The 14593-nt window shown below is 51.2% G+C and overlaps 1 protein-coding gene across 3 annotated transcripts in view; it reads left to right on the forward strand.

The window, feature by feature from the left end:
• Positions 1-10331, forward strand: part of SRGAP3 (SLIT-ROBO Rho GTPase activating protein 3) — a gene marked incomplete at both ends in the record, with an annotated part of 250892 nt that extends 240561 nt beyond the window's left edge. For all 3 annotated transcript variants that reach the window (XM_082847212.1, XM_082847211.1, XM_082847213.1), the window contains 4 exons: positions 2021-2201; positions 3392-3541; positions 5716-6043; positions 9918-10331. In XM_082847212.1, the coding sequence (XP_082703338.1) occupies positions 2021-2201; positions 3392-3541; positions 5716-6043; positions 9918-10331 (1073 nt within the window). The remainder of the gene's footprint in view (positions 1-2020; positions 2202-3391; positions 3542-5715; positions 6044-9917) is intronic.
• Positions 10332-14593: the final 4262 nt, after the last annotated feature.

The following is a 14593-nucleotide window of genomic DNA, read 5'->3' on the forward strand; positions in this document are numbered from 1 at the left end:
AATAAGTCAGGTTTAACATTCATCACCACACATAGTTACTTTTTTTTTCTTATGATGAGAACTTTTAAGACCTACTCTCTTAGTAAGTTTCAAATATATAGCACAATTTATAGTCACTGTGCTGTATATTACATCCTATGATTTACTGATCTTATCACTGGGAGTTTGTACCTTTTGACTCCCTTCACCCATTTCATCCACCCCCACCTCTGGCAACCACCAGTCTGTTCTCTGTATCAGTGAGTTTGGTTTGTTTTTGATTTCAGATTCCACATACAAGTGAGATCATACACTATTTGTCTTCTTCTGTCTGACTTATTTTACTTAGCATAACGCCCTCAAGGTCCATTCATGTTGTTGCAAATGGCAGGATTTCCTTCTTTTTTTATGGCTGAATAATTTTCCATTGTTTATATACACCAATCTTCTTTATCCATTCATCTGTCGATGGACATTTTGGTTGCTTCCATGTCTTGGCTATTGTAAATAGTGCTGCAATGAACTTGGGGGTGCAGGTATCCTTTCAAGTTAAGTGTTTTCATTTCCTGTGGATAAATACCCAGAAGTGGAATTGCTGGATCACATGGTAGTTCTATTTTTAGTTTCTGGAGGAAACTCCATACTGTTTTCTGTAGGGGCTGCGCCAATTTATTTCCCACCAGCAGTGCATAAGGGTTTCCTTTTCTCCACATCCTCGCCAACTCTTGTCATTTCTTGTCTTTCTCATAATAGCCATTCTAACAGGTATGAGGTGATATCTCATGGTTTTGATTTTTGATTTGCATTTTCCTGATGATTAATGATGTTGAGCATCTTTTCATGCACCTGTTGGCCATCTTTTTGTCTTCTTTCATGGATTATAGTTTAAGCCTCCTAAAGGCAACTGAAATGTACAGAAATTATGTAACCTGCCTGCGGTCACACAAACAAGAGGTGACAGAGCTGGGCAGTAGAAGTGTCTCAAGGGCAAGAGCTATGTTCTCATTGCTTAACTCAGGCAGGGCCTGTCACTGACCAGAGAAGAATAAAGCTTTGATGGGTAAATGTGCGTGTGCAAAGGGATATGCTTGATCTATAGCCCCCATAAGAATTCTCCCGCTCCCCAAATTAAGTTCATGGATGAGTGTGTTAGTCAGCGCAGGCTGCCATAATAGAATACCACAGACTGAGGGGCTTAAACAACAGAAATATATTTCCTCACAGTTCAGGAGGCTAGAAGTCCAAGATCAAGGTGCCATTAGGGTTGGGTTCTGCTGTTGTCTCTCTTCCTGGCTTGTAGACAGCTACCTTCTCACTGTGTCCTCACAAGGCCTTTCCACTGTGCACGTGAAGAGACAGAAAGAGAGATCTCCGACGTCTCTTCCTCTTCTCAGAGTGACACCAGTTCTATCAGATTAGGGCCCCACCCTTATGACCTCACTTAAGCTTAATTACTTCCTAAACACCTCATCTCCAAATACCATTACATTGGAAGTGAGGGCTACAACATTTGGATTTGAGGGAAGACAGAATTCAGTCCATAACAATGAGCTCTGAAGAGAAGCTTCTGGGAACCCTTAAAAATTGTGTACAATATTTTGCATGGAAGGGAATCCATATATAACATCTGTTTGACTTCCCAAAAGGTAAGAACCACTGGTGGTATTATAAGTGAACAAAGAGGGAAAGGGTTCATGGAAAAATGGAAACAGAGCTGGCATTAAGGGATAGAAGGAAAAGAAATTTCTTATAACATTGTTTTAATAAGTGTTAAAAAGTGGAGAACAAGAAGGGCAGTGGAAGGTAAGGATGTAGTATTTCAGCCCCATTTTCCATTTGGGGAAGTTAGATGGCCTGCCTGAGATCACAGCATGGAGAGTGGACCTGAGCCTAGAACCCAGTATCCTGAGCCCCAGCCCACGCTGTTTTCACCAGGCTTGTTGTCTGTGCCGCCCCACAGAAGCCAGGGCCATCTGAGTGAGGCTCCTGGGCTGCTCTTCTGCTGGCCTCATAGATGCTCTTCCCCTTGCTTTCCTTCTAGAAGTGGAGCAGATCGAGGCCATCGCCAAGTTTGACTACGTGGGGCGGTCCCCACGTGAGCTGTCCTTCAAGAAGGGAGCCTCACTGCTCCTGTACCACCGCGCCTCCGAGGACTGGTGGGAGGGTCGTCACAACGGCGTGGATGGGCTCATCCCACATCAGTACATAGTTGTACAGGACATGTGAGTGGGAATTGGGATCTTCTGTGAAGAATGCCATGATTGATTAGTGATGTCTGGAATGGGCACAGGAATGGGAGTACTGGATTGTATGACAGCACTTTGCTCTCCCTGGTATGACACACTTGGTCTTCCGTAAGAATGGATTATGTCTAACCTCCCTTTGAATGGTAACCCACTTAACAAATAAGCAAACTGCTCATCCTTCAGAGTCCACAGGGACAATGTTTGGTGCCCTTGGCTCACCATCCCGGCCCACCTGACAGCCTCCAGGGCGTTTATCACCCACTATGGTTCTCAGTGTCCAGTGGATCTTGCCATATACCTCCACCCTCCTGGGCCTTCCCTGTAGCCAGTGGCCATCCCACTCCCCTCTTAATAGCCCACCATTCTCTACCCCAAGGTGGCTGTCTCAGGAGATGGGCAGAAACAATCATCCCCTCATTTCCAGCTAAGAGGGTACTATTTTTTAAAAAAGAATTTTGGGCATTAAAAAAAAGCCCTACATCCCAAATACCTAGTCCCACCATAATGCCCAGAAAGTCTACACCTTCCGTTCTTTGAAAGCCTGTGAAGGTTCCTGCACACACTCCCTCCGAGCGCCAGTCTGCCTCAGGTGGAACTGATTTACCAAGGAAGCAGCCACCAAGCTGGGCCTCAAGGGGAGGGCGCCAAAGGCATACGTCTTGATGGCAGAGGGGACAGTCTGGAGACAGAGAAAAGTCCAGAGCTCGGCAAACAACAAGACGATCCAAAGCAGCTCTCTGATGTCCCCAGGCCTCTGAGGGCAGGGAGAGGGCATGGGGGGGAGGTGGGCAGGGCACCCCAACAAGCTCCAGGCCCCTCACCCCTGTTCAAAGCCCCGGGTGCGGAGAGGGATGGAGATGCCTTCCTTCTCCCTCGCCGGACCCCCAAACTGCTGCTCATCGCCCAGGGCTCAGCTTGCAGGCCCCCTCCCCCATTTCTCCAGCACACCCTCCCCTTTAGCTTATCCCAGTCTCGAGCAGCTGGGAGAGAAGAGCCTAGATGAGGGGAGGAGAAGGTAGGCACGGGCGGCGCCACAGAGGGCCTCCTGCTGGAGAAGCAGCAGCGGCTCAACCACGAGGTGTGTGTGGATCCAGCCCCTCAGGTCTCAGCACATGTCGGTTCTCTGGAGCGAATCCCTCCCAATTCACGTCTGTCCTTCTCCCCAGGGACGATGCCTTCTCGGACAGCCTGAGCCAAAAGGCCGACAGCGAGGCCAGCAGTGGGCCACTGCTGGACGACAAGGCCTCCTCCAAAAACGACCTCCAGTCCCCCACGGAGCACATCTCGGATTACGGCTTTGGGGGGGTGATGGGCCGGTAGGAAACGCGGATTCATTCTTTGCGGCTAGTACAGTGCCGGTTTGTGTCTGACTGGGGAGAAGCCAGGGCACAGGAGGGAAAGAGGGAGGCTGTTGTGGCCCCTTCTTCCCCACAAGATATGACATGGGGCACAGCTGGTGGGCTGGCTGGAACTGGCCTAGAATGTCAGGTAGAAAGTGATCCAGCTTGGGGCAGAGGTGGAGAAAGAGGAGGAAAGACATATTGGCAACCAATGCTTTTTATTTAAAATAATAATAAACGGGAAAGAGAGAGTTGCAAGTTGGCAAGTATTTTTCCTCTCTGTCTCCAGTTCTTACACCTCCTCCCCACTTTCTGTTGAAGACCTAACTTGTTATATTTAAAAATGTAAAGCTCACTTAGTCCCTGAAGTGCACTGCAGAAACAGAAGCCTCACACCCACTTCGTGGGGGCAAATTGACACTCGGCTCCACGCACATATTTGGTGGGAGCAGATTTGCCAGTTTCTTCACTCCTGCGTGTGGGCGGGGCTGTCACATGATCTTTCCGCCAGGTACGGAGCTGGGCTCCTCACTCCCTCTACAGGTATAGTCCAAAGCACGTGGCTGTTTAAAGAAAAAAATACAATAAGGAAAAGAGAAGGAGGGAGAGAGGGAGGCTGTCGTGGCCCCTTCTTCCCCACAAGATGTGACGTTGGAAAGGAAAGCTGGCAGTGTGTCACTGCTTTCTTAATCGAATTCTCAAAATGTCATATTCTTTGTTTTTCTGGTGGAGAGGTCATGGGATCAACCCACACATGGGGCACTTGCAGATAAAGCCAGAGAAATCAGCCACAATAGGAACATATGTTTATGAAGTTATTTCAGCAAAAGTCCATGTGCCTCTTTTCAGTGTATTCCGTTCGGTTCAGGGTGCTGATAAGTGATAGAATCAGGGCAGATGGACAGTTGGGGTAGGTAGATGACAGAGTCATGGTCCCTTGACTTCCAGGGGGGCCGTATCTTCTCCTGCCTCAATTTCCCTCTCCCTCTGTCTTCTCTCATCTACCTTCTTCTCGTTCTTTCCCAGTACTCTTCCTCTCAAACACCAATGCTTTGGTGCTGTTGGGGTGCCCACAGGAGGTGCTTAGCTTGGCTGGTGGCACAGGGTCTAAAGCACTGCTGACCACACTGAGCTTGGTCCCTGTCACAATCCATTCCCGCACTCTGCCCCTCTTCCCCGCCCCCTTGCCACTTCCAGCCTTCCCTCCCCTCACCAGTGCCTTTGAGTCTTCAGTGCCCTCCATAGGACACAGCAAAATCTCCTGTGGGTAGAACCTCTTCAAAGTGCTTTCCCACCTACTGAACCTCCCTCAGAAGGTGGGCAAGGAATATTATGCCCATTTAACAGATTAATAAAGTGGGTCTGAAAGAGGTCACTGGAAAGTCTGTGACAGAGACAGGACAAGAATTCGCCTTCCTGATAGACACTCTAGTCCCCTTTTCACTCCACCACAGGCCTCCCTGAGGGGTGAAAGGTATCCAAGTGCACGAAAGGCGTTCCAGTGCTGCACATTTTACTCTTAATGACTAGTTGTCCAAGGTCTGGAAAAGCCTCATAGGAACAGCCTTTGGTGACAACACTGGGCTGTGGTCAGTTCCCAGGGGGGCCTTCTGAGCTTAGAACCCAGTGTCCTGAGCCCCAGCCCACGCTGTTTTCACCAGGCTTGTTGTCTGTGCTGCCCCACGGAAACCAGGGCCATCTTTCAGGGAGCTTGCAGGGAGCTGGTAACTCTTTGGTATAGTCAAGCCTCAATGCCTCAGACCAGTCAGAGGCCCTTTGGAATCATGGAGACCTCTAAACCGCTTAAGAACATACCATGAGCCCCTAACCGGGAGCGAAGTGTTCCCAGGTTGAAATCCTCCTGGCCCTGACCTAACGTGTAGACGAGATTCACTATGTAATTGGCACCACCCCCGGCTGGAGCTTGGAACGCCCCTGACTCCTTCGTGTGTGCAGATGAAACCCGCGGGCCTGAGTCACGTGCTCAGACAGTGCCTTCCCTGCAGAACCGCAGAGTCTGGCTGAACGAGGCTTTACTATACTCACTCCCTAGACTAGTGTGTAGCGTTTGGCCTGGGGGTTGGCTGACCCGTGTGACACTGGCCAGGGTTGACCTCTGCCCCACGCCCCGCCCCCTGGCTCCTTTGCAGAGTGCGGTTACGATCTGATGGAGCAGCCATCCCCAGGCGCCGAAGCGGGGGAGACACACACAGCCCGCCCCGGGGCCTGGGCCCCAGCATAGACACGCCACCCCGGGCCGCCGCCTGCCCCAGCAGTCCCCACAAAATCCCCCTCTCCCGGGGGCGGATCGAGAGCCCCGAGAAGCGGAGGATGGCGACGTTCGGGAGCGCCGGCAGCATCAACTACCCCGACAAGAAGGCGCTCTCCGAAGGGCACTGCATCCGGTCGACGTGCGGCTCCACCAGGCACAGCAGCCTGGGGGACCACAAGTCCCTGGAGGCCGAGGCCCTGGCAGAAGTAAGGGCCGGCGGGAAGGCAGGCTGCGCCAGCCGACACCCAGAGGGGCAGGGGGTGGGCACCTGCAGACGGGGGAGCCCCTTCGCCCTTCAGGCCAGGCTCAGGCTAAGCCAGAACGTGAGGTAGATAATGAGCTGGCCCCCCTGTGGGAGCGGAAGCTGGATGGGTGCAACTGCTGGCTGGGGCTCCTGTGAAGACCCAAGGGCCCAGTCTCCAGGGCCAGAGGTGGGATTCCCGGATGTGGGCATGTGGTAATGGCAGACGTCTCCATAACATGGCAAGATTGTGCTCTTCATGTTTTCATTCGTTCATCTTGTCATTCATTCATTCATTTGTTCATTCATTCATTTATTGACAAATACTGATTGAGCATCTGTTGTGTGGCAATCACTGGCTGGCACTGAGCGTATAATTGACCTAAAATGGATCCAGGCCCTGCCCACATGGAGCTTATGGTTTAGAGAAGAGAGAGATGCCAACCAGTAACACACACAGCTGTGAAATGGCAGCTGGGTCAGGAGTCTTGAAGGAGGGGACTCTGCGTTTCAAGAGTGCTTTTAGAGTTTTGTGTTTTTTTAAATAACTTTTTAAAAATCTGGATGAGAAACCTGTGTGATTTTTACACTTGCCAAGCAAACTAAACAAATCCATTTAAGAAATTGTTATGAGACAGTTTGTTCAAGTTGTTTAATAATTTGCATAGCTACTTTCCTGTGTTTTTGATACTTTTATCATAGTTCAGAAGTTTCCATTTTTCCCTCTGGAACTTGGCAGGATGCCCATTATGAATCCCCTTCCCAGTGTTTTCTCCCAGTTTAGAAAAGAGAGACAGTTAGAACCTTCGGGTCGGTTAGGATTGTATTGTGAAGAGTGGCCTTGAATCCCTATTCACAAGGGGAAGGGAAAGCTGAGAGCTTGGGGGCTGTGTTCTAGAGGAGGCCAGGAAAGGTTCTCAGGGATATCAACACAGCAAGTGAAACACCTTGCAGGATCTAGTTTGGCCCCAGGTCCCAATGCCCACTCCCAAGGTATCAGCATCTTGGCATGGGTCCAGCAGAGCAGCCGGGCAGCCTGCTGGTCCCTCCATTGTTGGAGGCCATTCTCTTGGGAAGCATTGCCCTAGCATCCGCCGTCACCTGGAAGGTCAGGCCACCTGAGGCCTGGCCCAGAGCCCTTTACACGGAGAATCAAATGAAGTCTACGCCACTGTTTCCAAAGCAGGTCCCACAGCAGACTGGTTCCATGGGGTATTAGTGGAGGGGAAAAAGGTGTTCTATGGTCAAGAAAGTTTGGGGAATGCTGGTCTTGCAAATTTGAATGGGTTGTCTGCAACAAGCATTATTAAATATGTTGATGTGCATTGTGAATCTTCAAGAAAGAGAGCAGGGCACACCCATCTCCCAGACTTCTTTGACCTTTAGTCACAGAGCATTTTGCAAGAGCGGCCTAAAGAATACACGTGGGGCATGCCGCTCGCATTTTCCGTCTGCAGACATATCTACACACGCTAATTTGATAGCTGCCATTCGATAGCAGAGCATGGGAAACGGTATGTAAATAGCCAAGGGCACCCTGGATGCCCTCCAGCCTGCTCAGCATTGGCTCTGATGAGCACTTGACATTGCAGGCTGCGGAGGGCAGCTATGTAGCAGTAGGTGGAGTTACCTGAAATCCTCTGGTCTCAAAATGTCTTTTAGGATTTAGACTGGAGCCCGGTTAAAGAGGCAGTTTGGGGATCTGGCAGCACCGCCATCCAAGGTGGGAAGGTCTCGTTCGAGAGGAGGTGAAAAGGGATCATTTTCCCCCGCTGTCCGTGCTCCCCAGCGCCTCTCTGCAGCTCCACTCTGAGATCACGGCATCACCTCTCAGACTAACGCAAGGCTCACGCCTAAACCCCCCAGCTGATCTTTCTCTGGACTCGCTGTCTTCCTGGCTCACACTCTGCGAGGGTGGAGTGGTGGTGGTGGGGATGGTGGTGGAGGGGCGATAATTATATTTTATTTATTAGTTTTGCCTTTTGGCTCCTGCTGGAGTAGAGCAGACAGAGTAGTGATGTCAGTGGGGGACTTTAAGCAGACTGAGATGCGGAAGGCGGGCTTGATCACTGCAGGGTTGGGATGTAGCAAGGGTTGGGACAGGACTGCCTTCTCTTCTGTCAGGTGGGACCCCCGTCACAGCCCCACAGTTATTCCTTGTAGGTAAAGGCACAAACAGCATCTTCTTTAAAGTAGACAGTGTTAAGGGCAAAGGATAAAATGTCCTGGGGAAGCATAAATGCTAATATTAGCCATTAGCTAATCATCAGTAGTCTCTTCACCAAACAAGATGATAGGCTGGGACCCTGATGGAGGCCAGATTGGAGCCTGTCGTGGAGGCCCAGCGGGCAGGAGCCGCCTGAGGACAGGGGAGGAGAGGAGGTGAAAGAAGACGTGGACGAGGAAGGGGCCGGCAGGACACCTGTGGGCACCAGCCCCATCAGTCTGACCAGACTTTCAGTTTTCCCAGAGCTGCCCCAGGGCAGAAAAGCTAGTGGGTCTCAATAGTCATCCCGGAGCCTGAGGTGGGTCAGCACTTTGCAGCAGCGGTTCTGTCCCTCCTTGTCCTCTCGGTGGCCCAGCTCAGCCTGAGCAGCTCCCCCTGCCTCTGTGTGGAGGCATCCCTGGGAAACCCCATGGGAGCCGAGGACTCTGGCTGAAGGGAGTGTGAAAACCACCATCCAGCAGTTCACAAAGTGTCATCACGTCCACTGTCTCATCCCATCTTCACGGCCAGCAGGGGGCTTTCAGCACCTGGACCGAGTGTTGTGCGGAGCCACTGAGACTTGCCCGAGGTTGCCCAGCAGCGGTAGCAGAGGAACCTTTTTCCCTCCCAAACCTGGGCTCTGTATCCAGGCCCAGGGCTCCTGGGTTAAATGCTGTCATCCCGCTCCAGTGCTCACTCCTGGAATGCTGAGCCCCAGGTCGGCCCTCTGGGCTGCCAGAATCTCTCTCTGTGTCATTCAAAGTGCTCTCATGCTGATGAGCTCTTAAATATCGCAATATCCCTGGGAATTGTGTCGGCAGATGAAGATTTTTGTTGCTTTTTAAATTTTCCATTTTTAAAGAAATTGTTCTGATTATAATACAGAGAAGAAAGTAACAGTCCTATCATCCTGGGGTGAGCATTGCAAACATTCTGATATACAACCTCCACACAAATTTCCTATGGACAAAGGAGAGATATATTTTTTAATAATAATAGTTAGGGGCATGAACGCTGGAGCCAGAACTACTATGCTGCTAAGTAGCTGTGTGACCTTGGACAAGTTACTTAGCCAGTCTGAGCTTCCATTTCCTCATGTGTGATGTGAGCGTAATGGTAGTTCCTACCAGATAAGTGAGAGGATTAAATGAATTGTTAGGGGAAGGGGCTTGAATTGGTGCTCGGTTTTAGCTGTTATTGTCATTGTTATTGTCATTATTTGGAAATACTCACTAGGTACCAGGTGCCATGCCATGCTCTTCGCAGGGACCATATCATTAAATACACTCATCAACCCCTTGAGGTCAGTATTATACATGTCTGTAATCTACGAATGAGGATTCTGTGACTCAGAGAGGTAAGGTGGCTTGCCCACAGTCACACAGCAGGGAAGTCACAGAAATAGGATTTGAAGCCAGGTCTGTCTGACTGCAGAGCCTGCCACCACTAGGTCTGCGATACTCACACTGATTTTCCTTATGGTTATAAGAGTCCCTGGGATCCAATCTCCATCCCTTCCATGAGATTTGTGGGGAAGCCTCCCTAAGAAGCCTACAAGCTGGGTAGCAGCCCCAGAAGGGTTAGATCCCAGCCCTCCAGACTCTGTGCTGACGAGCGCTCTCCCTGTCCCCAGGACATCGAGAAGACCATGAGCACAGCTCTGCACGAGCTGCGGGAACTGGAGAGGCAGAACACAGTCAAGCAGGCGCCAGATGTGGTGCTGGACACCCTGGAGCCCCTGAAGAACCCGCCAGGCCCCATCAGCTCAGAGCCAGCCAGCCCCCTGCACACCATCGTCATCCGCGACCCCGACGCCGCCATGCGTCGCAGCAGCAGTTCCTCCACCGAGATGATGACCACCTTCAAGCCAGCCCTGTCCGCCCGCCTGGCCGGCGCCCAGCTGCGCCCGCCCCCCATGCGGCCGGTGCGGCCCGTGGTCCAGCATCGGTCCAGCAGCAGCAGCAGCTCGGGCGTGGGCAGCCCGGCCGTGACGCCCACCGAGAAGATGTTCCCCAACAGCTCGGCCGACAAGTCGGGCACCATGTGACCTGCGGGGTGGCGGGCACCGCCCCGGGCCGCTGTGGCCCGCCGTGGCCGAGGGTGGCCTCTGTGACTCCCACGTCCTCCCGGTGCTCCTGGCCTTGTCGGGCAGGGCCCGGAAGGTCAGCCTGGGAGCGGGTCTGTGTGGAGCTGAGGCCCAGGCCCGAGCCACAGCTCGCCTTCAGCCACATGAATCCACAGGCCTCCCTCCTGTGTGCACACAGACGGCCAAGCGGAGAGGAGCAGCCGCCCCAGCCGGAGCCTTTCCCAAGGTCGCGGCAAATGTTAAATGGCTTCACCCGCGTATCGTCACTGGAAAGTTATTCTCTCGACATGCTCTCTACATGCATCCATACGTGTGTATGTATGTGTATGTGCATATGTACACGTATATATGTACGTATGTGTCTGTAGGAGTGTGTGTGTGTGTATATATATATTTATGCATCTATACATATACTAGATCTGGACACACATATGAAATGTATATAGGATCTCCTTTTTCTTTTTACGAAACTTAGATTTACCTCAGACCCATGCCACCAAACATCTCCCGCTGAGTTATTTGGTGGGATTTGCAGGGACTTTTCTGGGAGAATTTAAGGCCCACAGTAACTGCGAATGAAGCAATATACTACTAACCTGCAGAAAAAGAAAACCAGTCTCCCACTGTCTCCAGAAGTTGTGGCCTTCCAGAACAGTCTGCCCCTAAAGGAAGGGTGGGGCAGGTGGTACCCCGGGCAGGCTGCTCCCAGAGGTGGGGAACCCTTCACAGAGCCCCCCCCCCCGTCCACCCCAGAGACCCTGCCTTTCCACACGGAGGCCAAGACCAACTGCACCCCAAAGGCATGGAGGACGTTGGCGAGAAGAGCCCTGACTGCAGCGGCCTGTGTTCGACTGTAGAAGAGGGGATGGTGAGAGCCTGAGCCCCATCGTAGCGCAGTATTATGTGTGGTTGGGAAAAAGGAAAAAAAAAAACCCAAACAGTGGTGTGGAACACTTCAAAACCTAGAAACGCTGTAGGAATAAATCTGTGGTAACTATAGAGGTTTAACTTATACCATTTTCAAAATATTTAATTTTGTCTTTTCCTCTTTCTACTAATTATACTGTGTCAAAATCTGGAACTAAACAGGCAAGGAGACTTTGAGTCCCATCATTTTAATTTGAAATCAGGCCGTGACACGCTCTGGCTGGTGGCCTCTTGCATGAACCACACGGGACCGTAAGTGCCCACCTCAGACCAGGGCCGGGGAGGGAGTCCTTGGCACTTGCCGTCCTAGAGAACGCTTCGGTGGACTTTATGCAATGAAATAAGCTTCCCTCTCCCCTTTCCCTTCCCTTTTGCCCACCTCCTCCAGCACATTTAACTCAATTGAAAATATGGGGTTAGGTTTGGGGGGCGTGTCACCCACCTCACCGAACCTCTGTCTCCTGCTCCATAAAAATGTAAGCGAGCAAGCCATGCAACCTAGAAAGCATTGTGCCAACACGATTGCTCTCTTCACGGTCATCACTAAGGTGAAAACCATCCAGCGCCATCCTTTTGAAACCTCCTAATGGCATTTGAGAAGTGGGCAGTGGAATTTTCCTGCCAGCTTCATAAGAGCCATGAAGCCCGGTCCTGCAGGTACATCACCTCTTGACAGTCCATCATCACCATTTCAGCCCATTGGATTAAGTTTCGCCCTCTCCTCTGGTCCCCAGACGGGGGGACCTATGAAGCCACGTTACCTAGGTGTATAGGGGTGGTGAGCCACGCTGCCTTGCCTGAAGCACTGGCACTTTCCTCCACACAGTGGAGGAAAGAATAAGAAAGGGCACAAAAAGAGAATGCCAGGGAGAGGCCAGTGACAAACTTGACCTTCCTTGTTTTGCCTGTAACTCCTGGAAATGAAAGAGCCTCAGAACGAGCTAGGAGCCCTCTGTCTTTTTAGCACATAAACATTCCCCCATATTACAGGTTAGGAGAGGAAGCAAGGCCTTAGGATGGCTGTGACTTGTCCAAGATTTAATAGATGGCTGAGAGTGGGGCTGGGTCCAGGTCCTAAAGTCATTTATTTGCAAGGAGGCTGTGCTGTTCAGTGGGATAAGAGACTTCTCATGTCCACCCCAGAGAGACTCGCAGACCTTAAATGCAGTGGCCTGCTGTGCAAAATGCCACATTCTCTGCCATGACTACCAGACGAAAAGTGAAAACCTGAGTTGACAGATCTGTTGCTGAAATACATAACACCAGTCAGATCATGTGGATTTTCCTCTGAAATGACTAACTTCATCTTTCCTTATTGAAAATAGGCCTGCCTTTCACTGAATTACCTGAGGGCAGAGCCTTTGCCGTTTTCTTTGGGCACGAATTCTTCCATTGGGAAATGGCTGGTGAGTTCACATTTAGGGAAGCTCACACCTCACTCATCCAGCTCCAAATCTGAGCCTTGACGCAGAACCACGTGGAAAAGTACTTCCCCTGCCCCACCCTTCTGGCGCCCTGCATGTCTCAGGCCCCCTCCACGCGCATCCAGGCCCGCCCACTGTCACGAGCATTGGCATTCTCGTCCTGACTCCTGCCTGTGTTAGTCCACTATATATTGCTGTATTTGCTTAAATGCTGGAAAGTAACTGTTAAAATGTGAAACTGTAATTTTTAAAAAGGCTACAATGAAATCACAGCCAATGCCACTCACCAAATCTTTGCACCTAGTAGATAGATCAGTGTAAAAAACAAGTACCAGAAACCTAACTGTACAGTGAGCGTGGGGGGAAACGTAGTAACCTAGTTAGTAGTCCTCAGTATAACCAGTTGTACAAGGGGAAGTGGTGTTTACCTGCTTGTCCATCACGATTACCGAAAGCTGTACTGATCAGTTCATTGATAACGGGCAATTTTTTTTTTTTTTTCTTCACAGAACAGTTTCTTAACCTTCAACTTACCCTGAGGTCAAGCCTTTTGTCTTTATGTGTTACTGGTGTTCAGTCTCTTTTAGGAATGAACCAGCAAGATGTTCATTTAAAACTGACCAAAGACAATTCATTCCTGGTCTAGTTTCCTGGGCCTGGGGCCCAGCCTCCGGCCACTAAGGACCTTTCTTGGATAAAACGGAGAATGAGCCGTGCTTCCTACCCCTCTCTCACTCTCTCCCTTTAGTCCCCTTTCCTCTTAAAGAGCTGCTCTGAGCTGTGGGATTCTGTGAAAAATTCTTGCCTTTCCTTGTTTTCAGTGCTAACGATTTCTCACCTTGAAGCGCCTTTTGAACCCCAGACAGAGCGCACAACTGGAGGGAATTGTCAGCTTGGGAATCAGACTTGGGAGTCTTTTCTCTGAGGTCACTGGGCCCAGGGGCAGGAGAGAAACGGATTCCCGAGGGTTGAAAGGTTCCTATTCCATGAAGAAATCCAAGTGGGAAGAGATGCGGGGAAGTGGAGTCATCCCTCGGCTGCCGGCGGAACTAGCAGCTCAGCGATCTGCCTTATAAACAAACACTCCAGAACTGGCTGGTGGTACCCCCAGGGGGCCAGCACAGGGAAGGGCCTGGCGTGGGGCTTGCTTCCCTGTTGGAGGCCCTCGGAGTGCCTTGTCAGGGGGATTTCTTTCTCATTCAGGAGGCACGGATGCAGAGGACTTCCTGGGACCTGGTCATTACCTGGCGCTCAGCGCACATACACAGCTGATGGCAAACCATGACGCCTAATGGAATGGTTCTTCCTCTCAGTCTCTCTGTCCCTAACCTTTCATACTAGAGCAAATGCCTCATCCTCCTGAGAAACCTAGAAAGAAGGACGGCTGGCTCACAACCATGGGGGTTAGGGGCTGCTGGGTTCAGGGAGGGAGACCTGGAGGAAAAGGCAGGAAGCGGGTGAGCCGAGGTGTTGCTGATTTTCTGCTGTGCAGAGCTAATGGTGATGTTTCATGGCAACTTCCCCGGTTCTCTGGGGTCCCCGCTCCTCTGAGCAGCCGTGTGGAGAATTCCGCACATACCTAAAGCTGCTGGGGGAGCTGAGGGCAGGGGCTTTGCTGCCAGGTCTGCGTCCTCCTTGCCTCTCTGAGGTTGATCTGCCAGGGTCCCGCCGTCTCATCCTCTGGGACTGCCCCTTGCCGACACCTCCTTTCTGTGTGAAAGGACAAATGACAGGCAAACGACAACCTTGAACCAGAGCAGCCAGAGTGCGTTTTGCTTCCCTCGAATGGAAGTAGCTTCTGGCCAGAGTTTCTGCTCAGGCTCTAGTCCCCGGCAGTGTGACTGTTTACTCGGTTTGGCAATAGGTTTGGTT

The sequence above is a fragment of the Leucopleurus acutus genome, assembly GCF_964270905.1.
Source record: "Leucopleurus acutus genome assembly, chromosome: 10".
Lineage (NCBI taxonomy): Eukaryota > Metazoa > Chordata > Mammalia > Artiodactyla > Delphinidae > Leucopleurus > Leucopleurus acutus.